General features: G+C 50.0%; 2 protein-coding genes and 1 non-coding gene across 7 annotated transcripts; all 3 read left to right on the top strand.

Annotated features, from left to right (window-relative positions):
- The first annotated feature begins 26 nt into the window (after positions 1-26).
- AIF1 (allograft inflammatory factor 1) lies at positions 27-1898 on the top strand. The gene is made up of 6 exons (XM_027099332.1): positions 27-257; positions 432-493; positions 577-643; positions 990-1031; positions 1221-1383; positions 1691-1898. Exons 1-6 carry the CDS (start codon positions 233-235, stop codon positions 1773-1775), a joined length of 444 nt encoding a protein of 147 aa, XP_026955133.1. The 5' UTR covers positions 27-232; the 3' UTR covers positions 1776-1898.
- An 8751-nt stretch (positions 1899-10649) lies between these two features.
- Positions 10650-26671, top strand: PRRC2A (proline rich coiled-coil 2A). Of its 5 annotated transcripts, none has more exons than XM_027099439.1 (31): positions 10650-10806; positions 12969-13143; positions 13656-13833; positions 14199-14298; positions 14393-14465; positions 14805-14948; positions 15094-15245; positions 15441-15520; positions 15670-15812; positions 16518-16608; positions 16721-16937; positions 17354-17828; positions 18381-18571; positions 18795-19089; positions 19464-19674; positions 19876-21741; positions 22251-22522; positions 22721-22851; positions 23091-23220; positions 23328-23413; positions 23610-23843; positions 23974-24114; positions 24222-24293; positions 24412-24579; positions 24780-24862; positions 25046-25256; positions 25354-25452; positions 25592-25804; positions 25918-26012; positions 26123-26213; positions 26331-26671. In XM_027099439.1, the coding sequence occupies exons 2-31, from the start codon at positions 13032-13034 to the stop codon at positions 26469-26471; spliced, it is 6495 nt and encodes a 2164-aa protein (XP_026955240.1). In that variant the 5' UTR covers positions 10650-10806; positions 12969-13031; the 3' UTR covers positions 26472-26671. The 5 variants fall into 5 exon arrangements, with proteins under 5 accessions (XP_026955240.1, XP_026955239.1, XP_026955245.1 ...); XM_027099438.1 differs by lacking the exon at positions 10650-10806 and adding an exon at positions 10969-11148; XM_027099440.1 differs by lacking the exon at positions 10650-10806 and having other exon boundaries at positions 13135-13249.
- LOC113616187 (small nucleolar RNA SNORA38) lies at positions 13326-13456 on the top strand. Its single transcript, XR_003431246.1, has one exon. It is a non-coding gene; the product is annotated as a small nucleolar RNA SNORA38 (small nucleolar RNA).
- Positions 26672-27383: the final 712 nt, after the last annotated feature.

Genomic DNA, 27383 nt, shown 5'->3' with positions numbered 1-27383 from the left:
ATTAAGGAGAACGCTGTTTTCTCATCTCTTTTCTACACCCAGCTCCCCCTTCTTCCTGGGTGCTAGTGTCAGCAGAAGCTGATGGGGAAGTGAGGCCTGGAACTCAGAGGAGGAGGAAATGAGGGGAAAGGGGAAGTTTGGGAGGGAGGCCTCCAGGAAGCTGGTGGGAGAGGACAGCTGGCAGACAGAGAGGCGCCCAGCCTGGTCTGTCTCCTCCAGCATCTGCTGAGCTATGAGCCAAACCAGGGATTTACAGGGTAGGGAAGGTGGGATAGGCAGGACCCTAAAACGGGAGAAAGAACGTGCACAGTCCTGGGCTGTGGGCTGGGAATCTGGCCCATGAAGGCACAGTTGTGATGGCTTCAGGCTGGGCTTGGGGGTGAGGAGAGGAAGGGGGCAGTGAGGCTACATTAACCTTTGCGCCCCTTCAGGAGGAAAAGCCTTTGGGCTGCTGAAGGCCCAGCAAGAAGAGAGACTCAGTGAAATCAACAAGGTAAAAGGAAGAACTAAGGGGCGGGGCGGGGCGCGTGGGGGGCGTCCAGGAGGGCTTACCCAGGTTCTTGCTTTCCCCCACAGCAATTCCTGGATGATCCCAAATATAGCAGTGACGAGGACCTGCCCTCCAAACTGGAAGCCTTCAAGAGTGAGGGGAAAACTATAGGGGTGGAGAAGTGGGTGAGGAGGGTAGGATTTCCCCAGGAAGAGAGCAGACGGCAGAAACGAAGTTGACTTTTGGGGTGGGAAGAAGGAAGGCTGCCTCTATCGCCATCCTGGTTATAGTCCCTTTCCCTGGCCTGCCCCTCTCAGGAGCTCCTCCAGTTCCCTACACCGTACCAGGGCCCTCAGCCTCCCAACCTTCACACTTCCTCTACCTGCCCCACCTCTTCTTCATCTTCCCCCCCTACCTAGCGCTCGGTCAGTCCCTACCCTGCCCCTGCCTGGGACCCTCCAGCCAGTGCTTACCCTCTCTGCTTTCTCCCCTCACCCAGAAAAATACATGGAGTTTGACCTGAATGGAAACGGAGATATCGGTGAGAAAAGGGTGATCTTCGGGGAGTGTGCAGATCTAGGAAGAGGGAGGTCTTTCCCACAGTGCTCCATTCCCAATGGTTCGGGAGAGGGCCCATCGACCAGGGTAGGAAGGGGAATGGGAATGAGGAGGTAGAGGCAACAGAGTGAGAGAGGCTCCCCCTCTCCTTACCTCCATCCTCTGCCTCTAGATATCATGTCCCTGAAGCGAATGCTGGAGAAACTTGAGGTCCCCAAGACCCACCTGGAGCTAAAGAAATTAATCAGGGAGGTATCCAGCGGCCCTGGGGAGACTTTCAGCTACTCTGACTTTCTCAGGATGATGTTGGGCAAGAGATCTGCCATCCTAAAAATGTGAGGGTCCAGTTCCAACCTCCCCTATACTTACCTGTTTTCTCTCCCCCCACCTCCATCCCCAGGTTCACCTTCTACACATTACTCAGCATGCATTTCTCTTCCGTCTTTTGAGAGACCCTTCTAAGGTGCTATCCTCATCCGTGGTCTGGTCCCCAATAGCCCCCAGTACTCCCACTCCTGCCCTTTTTCCTTCTCCTCCCACCCTAACAAACCTCATCCTTTTTCTGGACTTTCACAGCAGCCTAAAATTCATTCTCTTGAGAGGACTGTCCCCTGATCCCTGTGTCTCTTCCATCTCAATCAGGATCCTGATGTATGAAGAGAAAGCAAGAGAACAGGAGAAGCCAACGGGTCCCCCAGCCAAGAAAGCTATCTCTGAGTTGCCCTGATTTGTGGTGAAGGAGATGTGGTGGGATTGAAGGGGCTTCTATGACTCCAACATGGAAAAAGAACACAAAATTGTGAGCCAGAGCTAAACTAATTTAAATAAACTACCCTCCTTCAGATCAACAGATCAGCTTGGTCACTGTTTGGGGGATTTTTTTTTCCTGGGTTTGGGAAGGAGTGAAGCATCTTTGAGGGAAGGGTAGCAAGGATTTGCCAATATGAGCAATCCATCAACAATTCTGTAGTATGTCTACTACAGCAGGTGGTTTTGTACACCAAGGGGGATTCCAGATGTATCAGATAGCCTTGATCTCCCTCAAGGAATTTAAGTGAGATGAAAAGACATGTACAGACAAAAAATATATCATCCAAGCTCATGATGAAGAGCAAGGATTATCTTGAACTAACATTCTCTATGACTATAAGCTTTGTAACCTCAATGATTATTCATCCTCTCTGAGTCTTTCATTTGAAAATGAGAGTAATATGATCTACCCTGCAGTGCCTGACATATCATAAGCCCTCAATAATGTTTAAAACTTGAATGAATGGATGGATGGAGAGATGAAAGAACTGGTGTTACTGAATTAAGCAAAGGATTCACGACACTATAAAGCCTGATAATTTAAGTGAAAATGAGTCTTGAGGTCCTGTTGGGGACAAGCTACAACAACCGAGTCTACCTAATAAAAGGAAAAGGGGCTTGTATTAGGAGAGTACTGAGGGCAGATTCTGAGCATACAGGATCCCTGGATGGCAGAAAGGGTTAAAAAGCCAGTTCCAGGGAAGGCAGGAGCCTGAGAGTTCCCAGGCCTTTGGTGAGGCTATTCCTGGACTTTTCCTCCAAGGGATCCAGATGCATTAACTCCAGCAACTCCCAGTCATTGGCCACTATTTCAGATTTCCTTACTCCCTGGAAAGCAAGAATCGAATTGGCCCAGCTTGTTTCATGTACCAAGGACAGATCAGGCCCCTAGGGCCACTCATTTTGGCCGTTTCCAATGGTAAAGCCAGGTTGGCATCCTAAAGAGTGCTACAGTAAAGGTACAGGACTTCAGATGAGGACGAGATCAATGTGGGTTCAATAAAATATCTGAATATAACAAAATTAATAGCTAAGCTTTACTGAGCACCTACTATACACTGGGTAGATGCCTTCTGTGTATTAATTCATTTAATCTTCTCGACAACTCTGGCGACAACAAGGCGGATAGGAAGGATCTGGAGCTTAAACAATTTGTTCATTCAGGATAAGTAAATTGGGTTATATTTACACAATGGACTACTATTATATAGCAGTAAGAATGAACAGACTACAATAACATGCAACCATGTGGATCAATTTCATTAATACAATGTTGAGCAAAAGAAGACAGACATAAAAGAACCCTTACTGTACAATTCCATTTATATAAAGTACAAAAACAAGTAAAACTAATATATATTGTTAGAAGTCAGGATAATAGTTAGCCTTGGGGGAGGGCAGTGACTACAAGGGGCCCTCGGGCAGCTTTTGTGCTAGTTAAGGTTCCGTTTTTGGTTACATGTTTTGCTCAGTTCATGAAAAGTTATCAAAATTTCATATATTATATATATAATACACATATACATTACACACTTTGAGAAGAAGAATTTTTTTTTCTTCTTTGGCTGGGTTGGGTCTTCATTGCTGCATGCAGGCTTTCTCCAGTTGCAGCGAGCAGGGGCTACTCTAAAGAAGATGTAAAAAATCACTTATTGGACATTAACTATGTTCCATTCCCTATTCCAGGTGCTTGGGATAGAAGAGTGAACAAAACAAAGATCCCTGCCTTTGTGAAGTTTACATTCTGTTGTGGGAACTGGTGTGGGAGGAGGACAGACAATAAAAAGTAAACATAATTTAAAATTTATATGATCTATTAGAAAATGACAAGTATTATGAAAAAAAGAGAACATAGAGCAGGTTAAAGGGAATGAGGGGTGCCAGGATGGTCAGGGAAGATTAAAATTTTGAAAGTGTAATCAGGAGAGGCCTCATTGAGGAGGTGACCAACACTGGGCAAAAACTTCAAGGAAATAAAGGAGTGAGCCATGCAGGTTTCTGCGGGAAGAGTCAGTTGGGCAGAGGGAAAAGGAGCAGAAGGGCCCTAGGGTAAGACAGGTCTGTGCAGATAGGCAGAGCAATATAATCAGAAACATAATAGAGGGCCAAGACATCTAGGGTCTTGTGGGCCACAGTAAGGACTTTGGCTTTTATTCTGAGAGAAATGGAGAGGCAATGCAGGACTTTGAGCAAAGGAATGCTTTGAAAACTCCTCTGAGAAAAGGCCCCACTCTGACTGCAGTATAGAAAATAGACTGTAGGAGCAGGGGTAGACTTAGGAAGACCAGTTAGGAGGCTGTTACTGTAACCCAGGTAAGAGATGAGGACGGCTCAGATCAAAGTGGAAGCAGTGGAAGTGAAGAGGTTGGATTCTGGATAATTCCTCAATATAGGATTTCTTGTCTGATTGAAAGTGGAGTGAGATAAAGAAAGGAGTCAATGAAGTTTCCAGGATTTTTGACTTAACTGGAATTTTTTAAAATTAATTTTTATTGGAGTATAGTTGCTTTACAATGTTGTGTTAGTTTAACTGTAATTTTTAAATTGTCATCAGCTGAGATGGTGAAGGCTGTGGATAGAACAGGTATTGGAGGACCGGAGATCAAAATGTTCAGTTTTGGACGTACTGAATTTGAAATGATCTGTTAGATACCCAAGAGGTGATGTCAAGTACATAGCTGTGTATACAAGTCTGGAGTTTTGGAGTGAGGTCTCTGATGAATAGACACATTTGGGAGTCATCAGCATATAAACTTTATTTCAAGCCATGAGACTGATGCTCTTGGCAGTTTGGGTAGAAGGTGGGGATGAAGGCTTGACTGGAGTGGGTTTAAGAAAGAATGAGAGGAGAGACATTGGAGACAGTGTGTATGGATAGGTCTTCCAAGAAATTCTGCTGTGGTAACTGACCTGGGAAAGGGGACACGAGTATCATTTTGAAAGTCTGAGAGGGACTTCCCTGGTGGTGCAGTGGTTAAGAATCCCCCTGCCAATGCAGGGGGCACGGGTTCGAGCCCTGGTCTGGGAAGATCCCACATGCCGCAGAGCAACTAAGCCCGTGTGCCACAACTACTGAGCCTGTGCTCTAGAGCCTGCAAGCCACAACTACTGAGGCTGCAAGCCACAACTACTGAAGCCTGCGCGCCTAGAGCCCATGCTCCGCAACAAGAGAAGCCACCACAATGAGAAGCCTGCACACTGCAACGACTAGACCCCGCTCACCATAACTAGAGAAAGCCTGCGGGCAGCAACAAAGACCCAACATAGCCAAAAATAAATAAATTAAAAAAAAAAAAAAAAAGAATCTGCCTTCCAATGCAGGGGATAAGGGTTCGATCCCTGGTCCGGGAACTAAGATACCACATGCCATGGGATAACTAAGCCAGCGCACCACAACTATTGAGCCTGCACACCACAACTAGAGAAGCCTGTGTGCTGTAACTAGAGAAGCCCATGCGCCTCAACAAAGAGCCCACATGCCGCAACAAAGACCCAGCGCAGCCAAAATTAAAAAATATATAAATAAAAATAATTTAAAAATAAAAAGAAAGTTTGAGAACTGAAGTCATCTCAACCATCTTTAATGAGCCTCAGGATAAAATTCTTACCAGAGTCTTGCTAAATTTTCTGCTCCCATTTTCCATTATGGACAGTCAGTCCTTTAATTTAGCCACACCAGTCTAGGCATAGGTTCCAAACCCATGCCTCTGCTTATCAGTTCACTGGGCCCAAGATGTGCACTCTCTCCTCAAATTTGCTAAACCTTTTTTTTTTTAATTTACTTATTTTATTTATTTGGCTGCATCGGGTCTTAGTTGCAGCACACAGGATCTTTGTTGTGACATGCGGGATCTTTCGTTGTGGTGTGCGGGCTCCTTGTTGCGGCACACGGGCTTTTCTCTAGTTGTGGTGCATGGGCTACAGAGCACATGGGCTCAGTAGTTGCAGCGTTCAGGCTCTCTAGTTGTGGCGTGCGAGCTCAGTAGTCGTGGCATGCAGGCTTAGTTACCCTGAGGCATGTGGGATCTTAGTTCCCTGACCAGGGATCAAACATGTGTCCCCTGCATTGGAAGGTGAATTCTTAATCACTGGACTACCAGGGAAGTCCCCTGGCTAAATTTTAACTAGTTCTTCATATCACTTAATAAGAGTCACATTTTTCTAGAAGCATTTCTGAACCTGCTCAGGCACAGTCTGATTTTTATTCCTCTACTTCTATAATATTCTGCGCATATCTCTGGTGCCTTCAGAACATCGTTGTTGACAATGGGTCACTTAAAAAATCAAAGAGGAAATTTTTAAAAGCTGGAGACAAATGAAAACGAAAACACAATGATCCACAATCTATGGGATGCAGCAGAAACATTTCTAGGAGGGAAGTTTATAGCGATACAAGCCTACCCCTGGAAACAGGAAAAACCTCAAATAAACAATCTAACTTTGCACCTAAAGGAACTAGATAAAGAAGAACAAACAAACCCCAAAATTAGTAGAAGGAAAGAAATAATAAAGATGAGAACAGAAATAAATGAAATAGAGACAAAAAACAGAAAATATTAATGAAAGAGCTGTTCTTTGAAAAGATAAACAAAATTGATAAACCTTTAGCCAGACTCATCAAGAAAAAGGGAGAGGGCCCAAATCAATAAAATCAGAAATGAAAAAGGAGAAGTTACAACTGACACCACAGAAATACAAAGGATCATAAGAGATTTTTACAAATAATTATACGCCAATAAAATGGACAACCTAGAAGAAATGGACAAATTCCTAGAAATGTACAATCTCCCAAGACTGAATCAGGAATAGAAAATATGAACAGATCAGTTACCAGTAATGAAATTGAATCAGTAATTAAAAAAAAAAAAAAAAGCCTCTCAACAGACAAAACTCCAGAACCACAATGCTTCTACCAAACATTTAGAGAAGAGTTACCAGGGCTTCCCTGGTGGCGCAGTGGCTGAGAGTCCGCCTGCCGATGCAAGGGACAAGGGTTCGTGCCCCAGTCCGGGAAGATCCCACATGCCGCGGAGCGGCTGGGCCCGTGAGCCATGGCCGCTGAGCCTGCGCGTCCGGAGCCTGTGCTCCGCAACGGGAGAGGCCACAGCAGTGAGAGGCCCGCGTACCGCAAAAAAAAAAAAAAGAAGAGTTACCATCCATCCTTCTCAAACTATTTCAGAAAACTGCAAAGGAAGAAACACTTCTGAACCCATTTTATAAGGCCAGTATCACCCTGATACCAAATCCAGATAAAGATATCACAAAAAAATAAAAATTATAGGCCAATATCACAGATGAACCGAGATGCAGAAATCCTCAAAAACTATTAGCAAATGGAATTCAACAATACATTAAAAGGATTGTACACCATGATCAAGTGGGATTTATCCCAGGGATGCAAGGATGGATCAATGTCCATAAATCAGTCAATGTGATACACCACATTAATAAACTGAGGAATAAAAATCATATGGTCATCTCAACAGATGTAGGAAAAGCTTGTGATAAATTCAACATTCATTTATGATTAAAACTCTCCAGAAAGTGGGCACAGAGGGAGCATACCTCAACATAATAAAGGCCATATATAACAAGCCCACAGCTAACATCATACTCAATGGTGAAAAACTGAAACATTTCCTCTAAGATCAGGAAGAATACAAGGATGCCCACTTTCATTCAACATAGTATCGGAAGTCCTAGCCACAATAATCAGACAAAAAAAAAGAAATAAGAGGAATTCAGATTGGAAAGGAAGAAGTAAAACTGTCAGTTTGAAGATGACATGATACTATACATAGAAAATTCTAAAGATGCCACAAAGAAACTACTAGAACTCACCAATGAATCTAGTAAAGTTGGAGTATACAAAATTAACATATAGAAATCTGTTGCATTTTTACACATTATCAATGAATTATCAAGAAACAAATTAAGAAAACAATCCCATTTACAATCACATCAAAAAGAATGAAATACCTAGGAATAAATCTAACTAAGAAATGTAAGATCTGAAACCATAAAATTTCTAAAAGAAAACATATGGAGTATGCTCTGTGACACCAATCTTAGCAATATTTTTTTTAATATGTCTCCTCAGACAAGGGAAACAAAAGCAAAAATCAACAAATGGGACTATATCAAACTAAAAAGCTTTTGCATAGCAAAGGAAACTATCAGCAAAATGAAAAGGCTGCCTACAGAATAGGATAAGATACTTGCAAATAATATATCTGATAAGGGGTTAATATTCAAAATACACAAAGAACTCATACAATAAAAATAAAAAGATTAAAAAATGGGCAGAGAAGAAAAAAAAATGGGGACTTCCCTGGTGACGCAGTGGTTAAGAATCTGCCTGCCAATGCAGGGGACATGGGTTCGAGCCCTGGTCTGGGAAGATCCCACATGCCGCAAAGCAACTAAGCCCATGCACCACAACTACTGAGCCTGCACTCTAGAGCCCGTGAGCCACAACTACTGAGCCCACATGCCACAAATACTGAAGCCCCCACGCCTAGAGCCCATGCTCCGCAACAAGAGAAGCCACCCAACGAGAAGCCTGCGCACCGCAGCGAAGAGTAGCCCCCGCTCACTGCAACTAGAGAAAGCCCACGCACAGCAACGAAGACCCAATGCAGGCAAAATAATAATAATAAAAAAAAATACTATAAAAATATGGGCAAAGGACCTGAATAGACATTTTCCAAAGAAGACATAAAGATGGCCAATAGGCACATGAAAAGATGCTCAACATCACTAATCATCAGGGAAATACAACTCAAACCATAATGAAATATCCCCTCACACCTGTCAGAATGGCTATTATCAAAAAGACCACAAATAACAAGTGTTGGCAAGGATGTGGAGAAAAGGGAACCCTCTTTCAATATTGGTAGGAATGTAAATTGGTGCAGCCACTATGGAAAACAATATGGAGATTCCTCAGAAAATTAAAAATAGAACTACTATACGATCCACTAATTCCACTCCTAGGTATTTATCTGAAGAAAATGAAAACATTAATTCAAAAAGATATATGCACCACTATGTTCATTGAAGCATTATTTATAACAGCCAAGATATGGAAGCAACCTAAGTACCCATCAACAGGTGAGTAGGTAAAGAAGGTATAGTATATATGTACTATGGAATATTACTGAGCCATGAAAAAGAATGAAATCTTGCCATGCTGCGGAGCAACTAAGCCCATACGCCACAACTACTGAGCCTGCGCTTTTGAGCCCGTGAGCCACAACTACTGAGCCTGTTTGCCACAACTACTGAAGCCCCCAAGCCTAGAATCCGTGCTCTGCAACAAGAGAAGCCACCGCAATGAGAAGCCTGTGCACCTCAATGAAGAGTAGCTCCCCACTCGCCGAAACTAGAGAAAGCCCGCGTGCAGCAACAAAGACCCAGCACAGCCAAAAAATAAAGAAATTTATAAAAAAAACAAAACTTACAGAGAAAGAGATCAGATTTGTGGTGGGGGGTAAGGGATGGATAAAGGCAGTCAAAAAGTACCAACTTCCTTGGGCTTCCCTGGTGGTGCAGTGGTTGAGAGTCCGCCTGCCGATGTAGGGGACATGGGTTCGTGCCCCGGTGCGCGATTCCGCGGAGCGGCTGGGTCCGTGAGCCATGGCCGCTGAGCTTGCGCGTCCGGAGCCTGTGCTCCGCAGCGGGAGAGGCCACGACAGTGAGAGGCCCGCGTACCGCAAAAAAAAAAAGTACCAACTTCCAGTTATAAGATAAATAAACACTAGGGATGTAGCGTATAGCATGATAAATATAATTAAAACTGATGAAAGTTGTTAAGAGTAAATTCTCAGAGTTCTCTTCACAAGGAAAAAAATACATTTTTTCTATTTCTTTAAGTCTGTAAACTATGAGATGATGGATGTCCACTAAACATTGTGGTAATCATTTCATGATGTTGGTAAGTCAAATCATTATGCTGTACCCCTTAAGTTTATATAGCGCTGTGTGTCAATCATATCTCAATAAAACTGGAACAAAAAACCAACGTATCACTATTGGCTCATCAATTGTAACAAATGCGCCACGCCAGTGCACGAAGTTAATAATAGGGAAAACTGAGGCAGGGGAAGGAATATACGAGCATTCTCTGTACTTTCTGCTCAATTATCCCGTAAACTTAAAACCGCTCTAATAAAAATCTATTTTATACATTTTTAATGGTTAAAAAAACATAGCTGTTGAATGATTTGCTGAACGGGTAGTAGGAGCAGAGTAATAGAGTAATAGGAGACAAAGGAGGGAAATGGTACTGCATTTCGTAGAATTAAACTCGTTGTGAAGCGAATGCAAACTGCTAATAATATCAGATATACAAATATATTCATGAAAATTGTAGATTATAAAATTAAATGCCCGTCTTAGTCATTAGTTACCACTATTTTGATGAACCGGTTATTCGTAGCCTATCTTTGTTCAAATGATTTGCATATATTATGCAAATAAGTAGAACTACCCACAGAAGGCATATGCTGTGTGATGCTCGCCCCTGGCCCCTTGGATTGGCCCGTCAATCCACCTTATTTGCATGACGTGATTTAATAAATGAAGGCCCGCCCCCCTGGTGCTTTCACCTCTCGCGAAGAGAAGCGTGAGTTGGGACTCTTCCCTGGTTACGTAAGCTCCGCCCTCCGGCAAAAAAAAAAAAACCCTTCCGCCCCGTCTTCCAGCTCCGTCTCTTTCGCCGAAAGCGCCACGAGCCTAGGATCGTTTCCTTCCACTTTCGGCGTCCCTACGTCTCTCCGTTCCCATCTCTCCACAAACGCACGACGCACGCTCCGCCTCTTTCTCCCCCTATTTGTCGTGCAAATTCTGCGCCCAGGCCGACCGGCGCCGCATTCCCGCCCCCTCTACACGTCTCAACGGCCGACGCCGGGGGCCTGCCACTTCAGCCAACCGGCGTCCTAGCGCCTGTAAGTCCCTCCTCTTTATGCAAATAGCCTATATCAGCTTCGCACGCTCTGCTTTTTTTAATAAGGATAGCCCTGGAAGTAAAGAGGGATAGGGTAGAAAGCTCCCCGCCCTTTATGCAAATTAAGGGGCGTGTTTATGCGCGGTGGGAGGCGGCGGGGGGGCGCTCCCGGGGGTGGCGGTTGCCCGGATGGGCCGTTAGTCGGGGCCCAGCCGCGGAGTGAGCGAGGGAGACGGGAGGAGCCGAACCCGGCGCCATCCGCCGCCATCCGCCCCCGCCCCACCGCCATCCCACCCCGGGGAGCCCCTAGGCCCCGGTCCCGGACCCCCGCGCACCCGGCCAGGTGAGTCTGGGCGAGCCGAATGCTAACGCCCTTTTCCGGCGCGGGAGCAGCGGTGGCAGCGGCAGCAGCGGCGGTGGCGGGCCGGGGGGAGGAGAAGCTGCCATTAGCCGCCGCCATTTTGTCCTCCTGCTGCCGGGCCCTGCCTGCCCCTCCCCCTCCGATACTCCCACCCTGGGACCCGCACTTCCAGCCCTTCTCTGAGTCTATGGCCTGCCCTTACCCACTCACCTTATGGCTTCATGGGGCGACCCCCCACTCCTGGGCCGTAACCCCCCCCGCCCCTCGTTGCGCTCCTGGCCTTTCACCCGTATTTGTGGTCCCCTTCCCTGCCGCCGCTCTAGGGTGGGCCTCGCCTGACTGTCCTCTTCTCCGAGTCTCCCTTCCTTCAGTGGACCCCTCCCATCATCCAGCGCTAAGGTTCCCCCTTCTTGACGCCCCACTTCGCGTCGAGTCACTCCCACTCTGGAGCCCTGCTTTTATCCCGCATCTGTGCTTTCTACGTTCCTCAATTTCTTTTCTGCTTTTTTCATGTTTCCTTTCTTATCTCCTTTCTATCCCAACCCCGCCCTTTCTCCTGGGTCTCTTGACGTTGCTCCCTTACTTTGGTCTGCATCCTTTTCCTACCATTCCCGCTTACGTGTATTATTTCCCACCTGCTTTCGTATTAATTCTCTTTTATTTTAGTTTCTTCACTATTTTTCTGTTCCTTTTTCCTTCATAAATTTATTTTCAAAGACTGGCCTCCTTAAACACCTTAAAAGCAATCCTTATCTAACCTTTCTTAAAGTTCTTGATTTGGGTTATCATCCTGGTCCCGTCTGGATGTCTCACCAACTCCCATCTCTTTCTTTTACACCATTCTCTATAAACGAATGCCTTGTCACCCAGGAACTGACCGATGTTGGAGAGTTTGGCCGGCTTGGGGAGCAAGGGGTATTAGGGAAAGAAATGACTGCCGATGTGTGTTTTTACTGGGGGTAGGAAAATGAAGTTGGTTCCGGCCTCGGCCCCATGGTTACATGGTATGCTTGAGGTGGGTCCATAATGCTTTGTTTCTCTCACATCTACATAGGGTAAACCAGAGCCCACCAGTATTTCATCTGCAGACAAAAATTTTTCCAGGAGCTGGGATGGGGGCAAGTGTAGGAAAAGACAGGCTATCCCAAATACTTGGTTCTATAGCTTGGGAGTATGTAGAGCCCCATTTGTTCCCTCAGGAGTTCTCTTGCACCAGCCCCCAGTCTGGCTGAGCAAGCTCATAAAATCCTTAAACTCTGGCATACCTTCCTGCAAACCTCCCCGGATGGGAGTGAGGCGGCTGGGAATAGAACCTGGCACACAGGAAGCTGGTATCTAATAAGTAGGGGATCTAAAGCTCTGTTCCTTACATGATGGAGCTGTATGCGTCTTTCTGGTTTTCTCTGGAGCTTGGACTTGCCCTTTTTTATTGTAGGTCTGTGAAATGATTTTGGTGGAGAGAGATTATCACTTGTGGGCATAACGAAGAGGCTGCTACACTTTATATAGACTGGTATAAAGGGAAGAGTGTTTGTATTAGGAAGATACTGGATTTTTATTTGGGTTTCCTTAGTAAGAGATGTCTAGGGAAAAGAGGGAACATGGCATTTGGGCTCTGTGGGGAGCTAAGTAGATAATGGTTGCTTAAAGCGACTGGGGTGTTTGAATAGGCTGGAGGAAGAGACACTAGAGGGCCACATATCTGGGCCCCTGATGAGAATAAAAGGGAGCCTACGAGTCTAAGCTTCTGTTGGAGTCTCTAAATGGAGCAGAGACTGAAACACTTGGTATCTGGCCCACAGGCTCCGGCACGTTTTGGGGGAGGTGCCTGCAGGACCCAACGTACTCAATGAGCTTCCAGCGCAATGTCCGATCGCTCGGGGCCAACTGCCAAGGGGAAGGATGGAAAAAAGTATTCTTCGCTCAACCTGTTTGATACATATAAGGGCAAGTCCTTAGAGATCCAGAAACCCGCTGGTGAGGGTCCTGCAATGATGTTCCTAATTATAGGAGGCTGGGCATGAATGGGGCACATATTTCAGAGCTCTTCGGAGGGAAACAACTATGGTACATACATCCAAAGGTTAGAGAAACACTAGAGACTTTCTAATTTTATCTTGGGTCCCATGGGGATGTTGCGCTTTGGGTGAACACCAGTACCCTCCTACAAAGGCGTGTCTGTGGTTTCCCGTCTTTGGACACGTAAGAATTGGAGGCAAAGAAATGTGGACTTGGAGAAGTCTGGGGCCAGCTTGCTCCCTGCAGGCTCAAGATCAACCATCCCACATAGAAGTATTGAATGTAAAGCATCTCAGCCTTCTTTCCTGATAGAATTTCAGAGGTTGCCTAGGGCAAAGGGAGGGAAGGTTTCTAGGAGAAGTTTGGTTTCTAAGAGAAAATATTGAGGATGTCTAAATGGGACCTAGGGTAGGATGCTGTCAGATCTCTTATATAAAGCATTTTTCATTCTCTTTCCACCTTTTCTCCAGTTGCCCCTCGCCATGGCCTGCAGAGTCTCGGGAAAGTTGCCATTGCTCGGCGTATGCCACCCCCAGCCAACCTTCCAAGCCTGAAAGCCGAGAACAAAGGCAATGACCCCAACGTCTCACTAGTGCCGAAAGACGGAACAGGATGGGCAAGCAAACAGGAGCAGTCCGACCCCAAGAGGTAGACAGAGACCTGGGGGACTTAGAGTTATGAATATTTTAACTTTGAACTTCAGGATGAATGGGGGCTTGGTCTAGCCCGGCCACATGAGAGTCAGAGACAAACAGGGAAGACCCTGTCCTGCCTGTTGTAGGACTCCTGTTAGATGACTGATGAATGGTACCTTTAGCTTTCTGTCAGATGTAAAGAAAGCTTGAAGAATAAAGGACAGCCTGTGCAGGGTGACGAGCTTATGGTATTTTGCCCTAATACTTTTTAAAAGTAGGGAGTAGACCTGGGTTCAGTTCCTGTCCTCCACCAGTTGGAGAAGCAGTGGAGCTGGAGCCATCTCAGACTCTAACCTTCTCATCCTACCATCCCTTCAGTTCCGATGCCTCAACCGCTCAGCCGCCGGAATCGCAGCCACTGCCGGCTTCACAGACGCCTGCCTCCAACCAACCGAAACGACCCCCAGCAGCCCCCGAGGTATCTGAAGAACTGGATGTTATTTAAGGGGCAGGGGCAAGAATGGCTTGAAGCTTCTCATCCACGTCACCATTTATTATCTCTGCTTCCCCAGAACGCTCCTTCGGTTCCAAGCGGGGTAAAGTCCTGGGCACAAGCCAGTGTCACCCATGGAGCACATGGAGATGGTGAGTGCAGGGCTGTTTGGGGAGGTCTCTTTGGGCACCATAGTAGGCAGGAGTCCTGCACTGTACCTCCACTGTACCTCCTCATTCCTCTTTGGCTAAATTTTGGATCCCATATTCAAGTTTCATGGGACACACATGAGCAAGTTTGTCTCAGAATTAACTGAAGGTGAGGAGGATGTCCCAAAACTGACCTTTTTTCTTGGGGAATGAACATGTAGTACGTAGGGGGTGAGTTTGGAGGCAGAACTGGATCTGCTACCTATCAGACCCTTCCACTCTCATGGTGCGTCCTCAGTAAATGTACTTGTGTCTCCTACTTTTGCACCTCAACATCAACAGGTGGAAGGGCATCAAGCCTACTGTCACGATTCTCTCGAGAGGAATTTCCGACCCTGCAGGCGGCTGGCGACCAGGACAAGGCTGCCAAGGAAAGGGAGTCTGCCGAACAGTCGTCTGGGCCCGGACCAAGCCTCCGCCCCCAAAGTGAGTGGCCGCCATTAGTGAGTGAATGAGTGGTTACCTTTTGGCCAGGACATTACCTTATTCCATCTCAGAGTTAGGTGCTAGCTTATTCATCTTTCTCCCCATCATCTTCAGCTATGTTCTCTCTGCCTTTTCCAAAATACAGATTCTACAACTTGGAGGGACGGAGGTGGGCGTGGCCCTGATGAGCTGGAGGGCCCGGACTCCAAACTTCATCACGGCCATGATCCCCGGGGTGGGCTGCAGCCTGCAGGCCCACCCCAGTTCCCTCCCTACCGCGGAATGATGCCGCCTTTCGTGAGTTTGGGTATCTTGTTTTGGATTGGTTGTGCTGGAAGTTAGAGAGTTAGGAATTAGGGCTTAGTCTTTGGAGGGGACACATGGAAAGCAGGGGCCTGTGACATATAGTGAGGGTGGGAGGATAATAGGTTTAGGGAGCTGGTAGGCTATTTGACTGTCCCTCTGAGCAGCTACTATTGGGCCCTTTTGCAGATGTATCCCCCATATCTCCCGTTCCCTCCGCCCTATGGACCCCAGGGGCCTTACCGATACCCCACTCCTGATGGGCCCGGGTGAGTAATCTAGGTCTGGGTTTGTGGTTGGGGACAGGGGAAGCCTATTGGGGAGGAGATGGTTTTCTAGCCAGGAGGCTCAGTCTCGTATGTGATTATACAACATGCTGTCTTTTAATCTCTTCTCCCCTTTGCTTTTTCATACATAGCCGTTTCCCCCGTGTGGCAGGCCCCCGAGGTTCAGGGCCACCAATGCGCCTCGTAGAACCTGTGGGTCGGCCTTCCATTCTTAAAGAAGATAATCTCAAAGAGTTTGATCAGTTGGACCAGGAGAATGATGATGGTTGGGCAGGTGAGTGGATACTAAGGACCAAGTATTTTTGTTTTGGTTTGGTTTTGGTTTGGGGTTTTTTTGTTTGTTTTGGTTTTTGGTTTCGTTTGGTTTTTGGCTGCACTACACAAGTTATGAGATCTTAATTCCCCTACCAGGGATTGAACCCAGGCCCTCGGCAGTGAAAGTGTGGAGTCCTAACCACTGGACCGCCAGGGAATTCCCAAGTATTTTAGTTTTAAAAAGCAAAATCTGATGAGGAAAAAACGGGTTATACAGGACTTCTCTGGTAGTCCAGTGGTTAAGACTTCACTTTCCAGTGCAGGGGGTGCAGGTTCGATCCCTGGTCGGGGAGCTAAGATCCCACATGCCTCGCGGCCAAAAACCAAAACATAAAACAGAAGCAATACTGTAACAAATTCAATAAAGACTTTAAAAATGGTCCACATCAAAAAAAAAAATCTTAAAAAAAAAAAAAAAATCTTAAAAAACGGGTTGTGTGGGAGAAAAGCAGACACTGAAAGGTAGGGGAGATACGTGGAAGAAAGCCAAGTCCTGGTAGAGAACTAAGAGGAGTGAGAATGAGAGTCATGGTGGGGATCTGGATGTCAGTGGGAGGAGGGCAGTTGGCATTAGTAGTACATCCTATCACAGTTCCTGTGTTCCAGAAAATATGAGATTGGAGAGCAGAATGCTTGGGTTACCACTCTTCACTGTTCTCCTCAGGGGCCCACGAGGAGGTCGACTACACTGAGAAGCTCAAGTTCAGCGATGAGGAAGACGGGCGAGACTCCGATGAGGAGGGAGCTGAGGGCCAGTGAGTTCGGGCCCTCTGGGGAGAGGAGGGGGCTCCGTTTCTCTCATGGTAATATACTCTTAAAGGAGTTGGGTTGCAGCTGATTTTAATTCCACTGTTGGTCTGCTCACAGCAAGGAGTCCCAGTCAGCTGCTGGTGAGGAACGGCCCCCTGAAGCAGATGGCAAAAAGGGCAACTCCCCCGGCAGCGAACCACCCCCTCCCAAGACGGCCTGGGCAGAGACCTCTCGGCCTCCAGAGACAGAGCCGGGGCCTCCTGCCCCAAAGCCTCCCCCACCCCCACCTCACCGGGGCCCCACCGGGAACTGGGGCCCCCCTGGGGACTACCCAGTGAGTGTCTACAATGAGGGGTTGAGAGGGTCAGTTGTGGGAGATTAGTTTCAGCTGAGTAATTGAAGCAGTAGTAATAAGAGGAAGCTGGAGGGAGGACCGAAAATGGGCTGCAGGAAATGTAGAGCTGTGGAGCATCTCTGGAAAGGTTTGGAAAATTGTCGGTGTTAGGCGAGTCTGGGTGAAAAGAGAAACTGGGATGCCAGTTAGGAAAAACAAGGAGACCTGGATGTTTGGGTCTCTGAAAGAGAGGAAACAAGACTAGGATCATGAGTTTGTCCCTACCCTGAGAGGCCATCAGCCCCTAGGCCTGGTCTTTGCACCTGCAGCTAGAGACAGTTGATCAGTCTGTGAAAGCGATCATAAGAAACATAATGACTGATACCTCTGGCCCTGCTGGGTCTGCCCACTGACAGGATCGCGGGGGCCCTCCCTGCAAGCCCCCAGCACCCGAAGATGAGGATGAGGCTTGGCGGCAGCGGCGAAAGCAGTCTTCATCTGAAATCTCCCTGGCTGTGGAGCGAGCCCGGCGACGGCGAGAGGAGGAGGAACGGCGCATGCAGGAGGAACGCAGGGCAGCCTGTGCCGAGAAACTCAAGCGACTCGATGAGAAGTTTGGGGCACCTGACAAGCGGCTCAAATCGGAACCTGCTGTACCACCTGCTGCCCCTCCTGCCCCCGCTCCACCACCTGCGGCCCCCAAAGAACTCCCCGCACCTCCAGCTCCTCCACCGGCACCAGTCCCGACACCTGAAAAAGAACCAGAAGAGCCGGCACAGGCCCCTCCTGCCCAGTCCACCCCCACTCCAGGTGTGGCTCCAGCTTCCACCGTGGTGAGTGGTGGTGGCAGCACCAGTAGCACCAGCAGTGGCAGCTTCGAAGCCAGCCCAGGTATGGAGATGGTGATGGGTACTACCAGGTGCCAGATCTCTTATCTGCTTGGGGTTGAGGGTGCAGGTGGTAAGGATGTGAGTAAAGGAAATAGAAGGCAGTTGTTTTGGTTTATTGGACCATCGGTGGTAGGAGTGAGAAGGGTCTTTTCACTTGTATGGACATCCTAGGGGGAAAGGTTTTGTTACTTGAATTCCTGAATAAGTAGTGACCTGAAACCACTTCCCGTAAGCCTAGAGTGGAGCAAGGCTGAAGAAAGTGTCTGTTACTTTTTTTTTTTTTTTTTTTTTGTGTCTGTTACTTTTGATGGTCTCATGGGAAGTTAATGCCACCACCGTTGGCTTTTGAGAGACCATGAAGTGTTTTCATGGGTTTTAAATGGGATGGTCTTAACCTTTAGTGGGGGAGCTAGAGGTGAGAGCTGAAATTATGAGGGTGTTCATGGAACCTTTAGTGGGGGAGCTAGAGGTGAGAGCTGAAATTATGGGGGTGTTCATGTAATATCTGTCAGGGGACTAGACCACTTTGATGAGTATCTTTTCTTTCATGCAGTGGAACCCCAACTACCCTCAAAAGAGGGTCCTGAACCACCAGAAGAGGTTCCTTCTCCTGCCACGCCCCCAGCCCCAAAGGTGGAGCCCAAGGGTGATGGTGTTGGTCCTACCCGGCAGCCCCCCAGCCAAGGCTTGGGCTACCCCAAGTATCAGAAATCATTGCCTCCTCGTTTCCAGCGGCAGCAGCAGGTGAAACTAAGTTACTTCCCCTCTTAAAGGCTGCTTTTCTTGGATTTATCCTATCCATGAGTTACTTTCTGGGACTCTCTACCATTTCTCTTTCCTTTGTGTCCCCCTAGTTTCCATCTAGTCGAGGTGTTTGTCGCACTTGCCGGTTTTTGGTTTTTGTTTTGTTCATTTTTTTTGTTTGGGGCCTTTGATGCCTCTCTCATCCCCTTTTGTCTTTCCCCAGGAGCAGCTTTTGAAGCAGCAACAGCAGCAGTGGCAGCAGCATCAACAGGGCTCCGCCCCACCTGCCCCAGTGCCCCCATCACCACCACAGCCTGTGACCATGGGGGCTGTGCCAGCTCCACAGGCTCCGCCACCACCCCCCAAGGCCCTGTACCCAGGTGCTCTGGGCCGGCCCCCACCCATGCCCCCTATGAACTTTGATCCCCGCTGGATGATGATTCCTCCTTATGTGGACCCCCGGCTCCTTCAGGGCCGGCCCCCTCTGGATTTCTATCCTCCTGGTGTGCATCCCTCTGGTAAGGGGCCATAGAAGAGGGAGGGGATGGTGGACCCCTTAGTCCTGGGAAGTGGGTATCAGCATCTTGCTACGGGGATGAAGGGCCACCAAATAAGAGGGGAGCCTAGCACTGCTGAGATACCTCTTTGTTGCAGAAATGAAACAGTGGTCCTTCTTTAACTGGGATATACCTGGGTGGGGGGATTAGTTGGATTCATCTCTAGGGAAGCTTAGTGGGTAACTGTGTTTCAGGAGCGTGGGCAAGGCCCAGGAGATGGAGGTGCCGACACTGACTGGGCTGACATGGAGGATTAACTGGGGAGATGCTTTTTGGGCTGGAGGGTTTGTAACATAAAAAAGGGGGGTCTTTCTCATACTATTTTGTTTCCTCAGGCCTGGTTCCCCGGGAGCGCTCAGACAGTGGAGGCTCAAGCTCAGAGCCATTTGAGCGCCATGCACCCCCACTCTTGCGGGATCGCGGCACCCCACCAGTGGATCCAAAGTTGGCCTGGGTAGGAGATGTCTTCACCACCACACCTGCTGACCCCCGCCCACTTACCTCACCACTGCGCCAGGCTGCTGACGAGGATGAGAAGGGGATGAGGTGAGTCTGAGTAGAGAAATGGGTGGGTTTCCAGTGAAAATATCTAGGCTAGGAGAAAAGGTACTTTGGGTTATCAGTGAAGTGATAGGGTTAACGTGAAAGGAGTGTCTGGGTTATAATAAAGTGTTCTCTTTCCCCATCTAGTTGGTTTTCCTCGTCTTAAGATACTTAATTTCTATTCTTTTCTGTCTCCCTCTTCAGGAGCGAGACCCCTCCAGTACCTCCCCCACCACCCTATCTGGCCAGTTATCCGGGCTTTCCTGAGAATGGAGCCCCTGGGCCCCCAATCCCTCGCTTCCCTCTGGAGGAGCCAGCTCCCCCAGGGCCCCGTCCACTCCCCTGGCCCCCAGGCAATGATGAGGCAGCCAAGATACAAGCTCCACCACCCAAAAAGGAAACCTCCAAGGAGGAGACTCCACAGCTGACCGGGCCAGAAGCAGGTCGAAAGCCTGCCCGTGGAATTGGAGGCCAAGGTCCCCCGCCACCTCGCAGAGAGAGCCGCACTGAGACCCGCTGGGGCCCTCGTCCAGGCAGCAGTCGTCGTGGAATCCCTCCAGAGGAGCCAGGGGCCCCTCCCCGCCGCGCTGGGCCTATCAAGAAACCCCCCCTGCCTGCAAAAGTCGAAGATCTGCCCCCCAAGCCCCTCGAACAGGGGGATGAAACCCCCAAGCTTCCAAAGCCAGACCCGTTGAAGACGGCAAAGGGGAAGATAGGTGGCCCCAAGGAGACCCCACCCAGTGGGACTCTTTCCCCTGCCCCAAGGCTTCGGAGGGACTATTCCTATGAGAGAGTGGGTCCTACCTCTTGCCGGGGTCGGGGCCGAGGGGAGTATTTTGCCAGAGGGAGGGGTTTTCGGGGCACCTATGGGGGACGGGGGCGGGGAGCCCGAAGCCGAGAGTTCCGTAGTTACCGGGAATTCCGAGGAGATGATGGGCGTGGAGGTGGGGCAGGGGGACCAAACCATCCTCCTGCTCCCCGAGGCCGCACTGCCAGCGAGACACGGAGTGAGGGTTCAGAGTATGAAGAAATCCCCAAGCGGCGCCGGCAGCGGGGTTCAGAGACAGGCAGCGAGACCCATGAGAGTGATCTGGCCCCCTCAGACAAGGAGGCCCCGACACCCAAGGAAGGAGTACTTACGCAGGTCCCTCTTGCTCCCCCACCATCAGGAGCACCCCCTTCACCAGCCCCAGCCCGCTTTTCCACTGCCCGAGGTGGACGAGTCTTCACTCCCAGAGGGGTGCCATCACGCCGGGGTCGAGGGGGAGGGCGGCCCCCTCCCCCCATTTGCCCAGGCTGGAGCCCCCCAACCAAGTCTCTGGCTCCAAAGAAGCCTCCAACAGGTCCTTTGCCTCCAAGTAAGGAACCTTTGAAAGAGAAGCTGATCCCAGGGCCCCTGTCCCCCATGGCCCGAGGAGGCAGCAGTGGAGGCAGCAACATAGGCATGGGTGTAGAAGACGGAGAGCGGCCCAGAAGGAGGCGACATGGGAGGGCTCAGCAGCAGGACAAACCGCCTCGTTTCCGGAGACTGAAACAGGAACGGGAGAACGCTGCCAGGGGGGCTGAGGGCAAGTCCTCTTCCCTTGCCCTTCCAGTCTCCACTCCTGGACCGGAGGAGGCCCTCACAACGGTAGCAGTGCCCCCACCACCTCGCCGGGCAGCTGCTAAGTCTCCCGATCTGTCAAACCAGAACTCAGACCAAGCCAATGAGGAATGGGAGACTGCCTCAGAGAGCAGTGACTTTGCCAGTGAGCGCCGGGGGGACAAGGAGGCTCCGCCAGCAGCACTGCTAACCCCCAAAGCTGTGGGGACTCCCGGAGGCAGTGGAGGTGGAGCTGGACCAGGCATTTCAGCCATGTCCCGTGGAGAGCTGAGCCAGAGAGCCAAAGATTTGAGCAAGCGGAGCTTCTCGAGTCAGCGGCCAGGCATGGAAAGGCAGAACCGGCGCCCAGGCCCAAGCAGCAAGTCTGGCAGTGGTGGCGGCAGCAGTGGAGGTGGCGGGGGTCCTGGAGGGAGGACCGGCCCAGGGCGAGGGGACAAGAGGAGCTGGCCCTCTCCCAAGAACCGAAGGTGGGTACAGACGGGTGACTAAGTTTATTCTTAGGGTTAAAAAGTTGGGGGAGGGGAGAAAACCTGGAGGAAAGGTGTGGTTGGGTGCTGTGGACTGGAGTGTGAGATCTGAGGGCGCAGGGTAAGCTTTTAGGCACACTAGGTTATCCACGTCTAGGTAAAGTAGCTGGAAAGCAGTTGACAGCATTGGGAACACCCATATTCCTTGCTTTCTCCTTGATCTTTACAAGTAGAATTCCTTGGAAGTGCTCAGAAATGGGGAATTCCCTGGCTGTCCAGTGGTTAGGACTCGGTGCTTTCACTGCTGGAGCCTGGGTTCGATCCCTGGCTGGGGAGCTGAGAATCCCATAAGCTGCACGGTGTGGGGGGGTGGGGGAAAGTGCTCAGAAACACCTGGATTTTAGTGCAGAGGACTGGTTGGTTGAAGGTGGAGAGGTAGAAGAGATTGGACTTGTAGGGAAGATATAACAATTCTGTGCATACTGGAACAGATGCTCTGTTTTCTTCAGCCGTCCTCCAGAGGAGCGTTCCCCAGGGCTCCCTCTGCCTCCCCCACCCCCCAGCAGTTCTGCTGTCTTCCGCCTGGACCAGGTTATCCACAGCAACCCTGCTGGCATCCAACAGGCTCTGGCCCAGCTCAGCAGCCGCCAAGGAAGTGCAGCTGCACCAGGGGGCCACCCAAGGCCCAAGCCTGGGCCTCCCCAAACCCCCCAAGGCCCTTCCCCTCGGCCCCCAACCCGGTATGACCCTCAGAGGGCCAACAACAATGACGTCAATTCGGGTAAGCTGGAGGGGCTGAGGGTGCAAGTGTCTCCATCCCCAGAGAAGGCCAGGTGCTGAAGGGGGAGGAATCTGGCCTGGGAGCCCTGATGCTGGGTGTCTGCACTGAGGGTGGAAGGGTTGGGAGGTGGAGTACAGAGGGAAAAACTCGGTTCAGTGATAGAGCAAGACATGCTGACGGATTTCCCCTTTTCCCCAGACCCCCACTTGGAGGAGCCAGGGCCGATGGTCAGGGGGGTGGGCGGGACTCCCCGGGACTCTGCCGGGGTTAATCCCTTCCCCCCCAAACGGCGAGAGCGGCCTCCCAGAAAACCGGAGCTGCTGCAGGAGGTGAGGGATGGGGCTTGAGGTGATGTTTCACTGCTCTCACTTTCAAAGGTTTTCACTTACGTTTTCTTCACTCTTTTTCCTATTTCTGTCATTGTGTTTTCACCCCAAATTCTCAGCGTTAGTCGCTGTTTATCTCCCACGTCTCCCTTCTTCCCCACAACTGGGGCACTCTGTCTCAGGTGCTTACATTCCCCAGTTCCCACCTCATTCATGTTTTGCTTCTGGTCTCTCACCTTTAGGAATCTTTGCCACCTTCTCATAGCTCTGGATTCTTGGGCCCCAAACCTGAGGGCCCAGGCCCTCAGGGAGAGTCCAGAGATGCAGGAACAGAGGCCCTGACCCCTCACCTCTGGAATCGTATACATACTGGTGAGTTAAGCTGAGCAGAAGGAAAGGACTGTGTTAGAGGGCTTAGAGAGCGAGGCGCGCCGCAGAGCCATCTTCTCTCACTCCTGTTGTGTTGGTGCTCCTCCCAGCCACTAGCCGGAAGAGTTACCAGCCTGGCTCCATGGAGCCTTGGATGGAACCCCTGAGTCCTTTTGAGGATGTGGCTGGCACAGAGGTAAGTGAGGGTGGGAAGGAGTGTCTGAGCTGGGACTTTATTGAACACTGGTCATACTTCCCCACCTATGCTGGGATGAGTATGGGGCTGTTGCATCATGTAGCTGCCTACTTTGTGTAGTTTGTCTATGTGTGTACCACAGTCAGGTATTGGGGTGGTTTCTACTCTGACCTAACTCCTTCTCCACTCCTCTCAGATGAGTCAGTCTGACAGTGGGGTGGACCTGAGTGGGGATTCTCAGGTGTCATCAGGTCCCTGCAGCCAGCGAAGTTCCCCTGATGGAGGACTCAAGGGGGCAGCAGAGGGGCCCCCCAAGCGGTCTGGAGGCCCCTCCCCCCTGAATGCTGTTCCTGGTGAGGGTCCACCTGGCTCTGAACCCTCTGAACCTCCTAGGAGACGGCCACCTGCCCCCCACGATGGGGACAGAAAGGTAAACAACCAAGAAAGGATCAGAAGAATGTTTCTGGGACTTCGACTTCGGCCTTTCCTCTGCCTGTGTGTGCTGATTGGGGCTTCCTTTTCCTTTCCCCAATCCTACTTCACTGTGTTGCCCTACTCAGGAGCTGCCCCGGGAGCAGCCTCTGCCCCCTGGGCCCATTGGCACAGAACGATTGCAGCGTACAGACCGAGGCCCAGAGCCTGGCTCCCTCCGGCCATCCCATCGACCTGGTCCTCCAGTCCAGTTTGGTACCAGTGACAAGGTCTGTGTAGGCTAGATCTGGGTGTCTTGGGTTGGGTGGACTAGAAGTGGGATGTGGAGGACACATGTCTGAATCATGGGACAATCTCTCCTGCCTCATGATCACAGGACTCGGACTTGTGCCTAGTGGTGGGAGACAGTTTAAAAGCAGAGAAGGAGCTAACGGTATCAGTCACTGAGGTAAGTGGGAGAGTGAGGTTTTGGGGAAAGACCTTAGACTTCTGGAGAAGGCGTCTGGGAGTGACTTGGGCATCCAGGTTGCCCAGATAGCCCCCTTGACAAGGCTTGTCCTTCCCAGGCCATTCCCATAGCCCGAGACTGGGAGCTGCTCCCCAGTGCTTCTGCCTCAGGTGAGCCACAATCCAAGAACCTGGGTTCTGGGCACTGTGGCCCAGAGACCAGCTCCTCAGGCCAACGCTTGTACCCTGAGGTCTTCTATGGCAGCCCTGGGCCTCCCAGTTCTCAGGTAGGTCCTACTTCCTATCCCAAGACCCCTTTCTGCCCCTTTCTGTAGTCTCCTAATATCAAACCTTTTCAATTTGTAGTTTTTAACACTTTTTTTTTTTGTCATTTCATTTTTCTCCCTGCTTTTGCTGTAGTGGGTGGGGTGAGTGAGCTTTTCTTGACCAGGAAAACTGGAGCTATTCCATACTTGCTCTCCTGCAGGTTTCAGGGGGAGCCATAGACTCTCAGCTACATCCCAACAATGGAGGTTTCCGCCCTGGGACACCCTCATTGCACCCTTACAGGTAAGACTAGATCTCTGTGGATCTCAGAAGGAAATGGAACTGTGTTTCAGGGGAAGAAGGAAGGGGAATACATTTCTAGGGTACCTGGCGGCTAGTGAACTTAACAGTACTGCTCAGACTAAAGGAGTAAATGACTTTGGCTTCCTGATGCCTTTCCTCCCCCTTGCCCCAATTTCTTTTCAGATCACAGCCCCTGTACCTCCCCCCAGGCCCAGCCCCACCCTCGGCACTGCTCTCTGGGGTAGCTGTCAAGGGCCAGTTTCTGGATTTCTCCCCACTGCAAGCAGCAGAGCTGGGGAAGTTGCCAGCTGGAGGAGTTCTCTACCCTCCACCTTCCTTCCTCTACTCTCCAGCTTTCTGCCCTAGCCCTTTGCCAGACCCACCCTTGCTTCAGGTAAGAAGAGGTGGGGGTGTGCTGGGCTTAGGGAGTTAGGGGTGGGGTGAAGAATGCTTTTGGGGGAGTTGACTTATTCCTCCCTGTTCCCCAACAGGTGCGACAGGATCTGCCATCCCCTTCAGATTTTTATTCTCCTCCTCTGCAACCTGGTGGCCAAAGTGGCTTCCTCCCCTCAGGGGCCCCTGCCCAGCAGGTACCTTTTATCTTCCCAGTTCCCTTTTGTTCTGTTCTCCTCCAACTTCTAGCTTTTTTTGTTACCTGTTTGGACTCTCTCCATGGTTTTCTGACATTCCTCCCTGCCCCAACACACACTCCCATGTTTCTCGTTACAGGTGCTTCTACCCATGGTGGACTCTCAGCTGCCTGTGGTGAACTTCGGCTCCCTGCCACCAGCGCCGCCTCCTGCCCCACCCCCCCTTTCTCTGTTACCTGTGGGCCCTGCTCTGCAGCCCCCCAGCCTGGCTGTGCGGCCCCCACCTGCTCCTGCTACTCGGGTGCTGCCTTCACCTGCCAGGCCCTTCGGCCCTAGCTTGGGGCGAGCAGAGGTAAGGTACAGGAACTGAAGTGCTAGGGAACCCCAAGAGTTAGGGGTAAGGATTTAGCATCTCGAGATAAAAGCGTTGAGAGGCAGGATGCTCATGAATTTTTTGTCTTTCAGCTGCACCCAGTAGAACTAAAGCCGTTCCATGATTATCGAAAACTGAACAGCAACCTTGGGGGACCTGGGTCATCACGTACTCCTCCAGCTGGAAGGCAAGAGAAGGGAATGGGGATGCAGACTGCCTATCCATCCCCAAGGACTTACTTTCTTTGGGGACCAGGGGCAGGTCTTAAGGTTGCCTCAAATGCCATTCCTCCTTCAGGTCTTTCTCTGGCCTCAACTCCCGTCTCAAGGCCCCACCTTCCACCTACAGTGGAGTCTTCCGCACCCAGCGCATCGACCTCTACCAACAGGTGAAGGAGAAAACCCTGTGGTCTCAAGTCTTAATTTAAGTCACCACCTGAGTTCCTGTCCTTTCATCCCTGACCTCCCTGTTTGACTTAACTCTTCCACATGTACCGGTCCCCCAGGCCTCCCCACCAGATGCCCTGTGCTGGACGCCGAAGCCTTGGGAGCGGACAGGGGCACCTTCTCGAGAAGGGCCATCCCGAAGGGCAGAGGAGCCTGGGCCCCGAGGGGACAAGGAGCCTGGATTGCCCCCACCCCGCTGAGGGAGTGCCCTTTGCCCCCCCACCCCCACCCCAGGGCTTGTATATAGATTATAAATATATAAGGGGGAAAGGGGTGGGTGGGGAGGGGTTGTGGGGCTGGGGCCTCGCTTCCCCTCCTCCCCCCTCCCCTGGTCCCCTATCCCTGGGGCCGTTTGTTAAAAAAGAATAATAAAAGGATTAAAAAAATATTTCCAAAATGATTTTGGGGATGGGTCAGTTGTTTGCAATCTCCTGTGTCATAGTTCAGTGCCACGTGATCTGTAGAGTGGTTTCAGTCAGGGAACCATTTCCCATTTACCTCAGTGATGTAACAGAACTACCTCAGAACAAACTTTTGTTGTATCTTTAAAGTTCTGTGGGGCAGGAATTAGAGCTGGGCTCCCTTGGGCAAATCTTGTGCCAGTGAGTGAGGTTGGTTGGTAACCAGTCAGTCAGCACCTGAGAGCTCCTTGGTCCTATAGGGCTTTTGCTCACATGTCTGGGGCCATGGTGGGACATCTGGAAGGCAGAACTCCATTGGGTTGTCAACCACTGTCTCTGCATGGCTTCTCTGGCAAGATATCCTGAGTCATAAGGCCTTTTAATGTCCCTCCCTGAGTCAGTGTTCCAAGAGGTCTGGGCAGAAGCTGCAAAGCTTACAACCTGGCCTTAGGTTTCTGCCACGTTCTATTTGCCCAGCACAAACTAGCTAAAAAGGGGAAGGGACAGCAGAGAATTTGCAGCCACATGTCCCTTTGGTCGTGTCTACAAAGAAAGGAAGTGCCTTTATAGCTGTCACATGTGTTCAAGCACAGAGCTTGAACTTGGCTGGGCTCCTTGAACTGGGTAGAACAGTTCTACCATAGTCAAACTTGGTTGAGTTACACTGGTACCACCGCATGCTAGTCAAGACTACAGGTCTGCAGCTGCTTG

The sequence above is a fragment of the Aethalodelphis obliquidens genome, unplaced genomic scaffold (assembly GCF_003676395.1).
Source record: "Aethalodelphis obliquidens isolate GAN/ISIS:26980383/991018 unplaced genomic scaffold, ASM367639v1 scaffold131, whole genome shotgun sequence".
Lineage (NCBI taxonomy): Eukaryota > Metazoa > Chordata > Mammalia > Artiodactyla > Delphinidae > Aethalodelphis > Aethalodelphis obliquidens.
Note: the sequence above shows the minus strand (reverse complement) of the source record. Positions and strands in the feature narration are given on the sequence as shown.

Bases quoted from the DNA above. Each gene is read 5' to 3' on its own strand.
- AIF1 (XM_027099332.1), top strand. From the start codon at position 233: ATGAGCCAAACCAGGGATTTACAGG. The intron at 644-989 runs GTGAGGGGAAAA...CCCCTCACCCAG, and splicing joins CAAACTGGAAGCCTTCAAGA to AAAAATACATGGAGTTTGAC. The intron at 1,384-1,690 runs GTGAGGGTCCAG...CATCTCAATCAG, and splicing joins AGATCTGCCATCCTAAAAAT to GATCCTGATGTATGAAGAGA.
- PRRC2A (XM_027099439.1), top strand. From the start codon at position 13,032: ATGTCCGATCGCTCGGGGCCAACTGCCAAGGGGAAGGATGGAAAAAAG. The intron at 23,221-23,327 runs GTGAGTTAAGCT...TGCTCCTCCCAG, and splicing joins CTGGAATCGTATACATACTG to CCACTAGCCGGAAGAGTTAC. The intron at 25,257-25,353 runs GTAAGAAGAGGT...GTTCCCCAACAG, and splicing joins CAGACCCACCCTTGCTTCAG to GTGCGACAGGATCTGCCATC.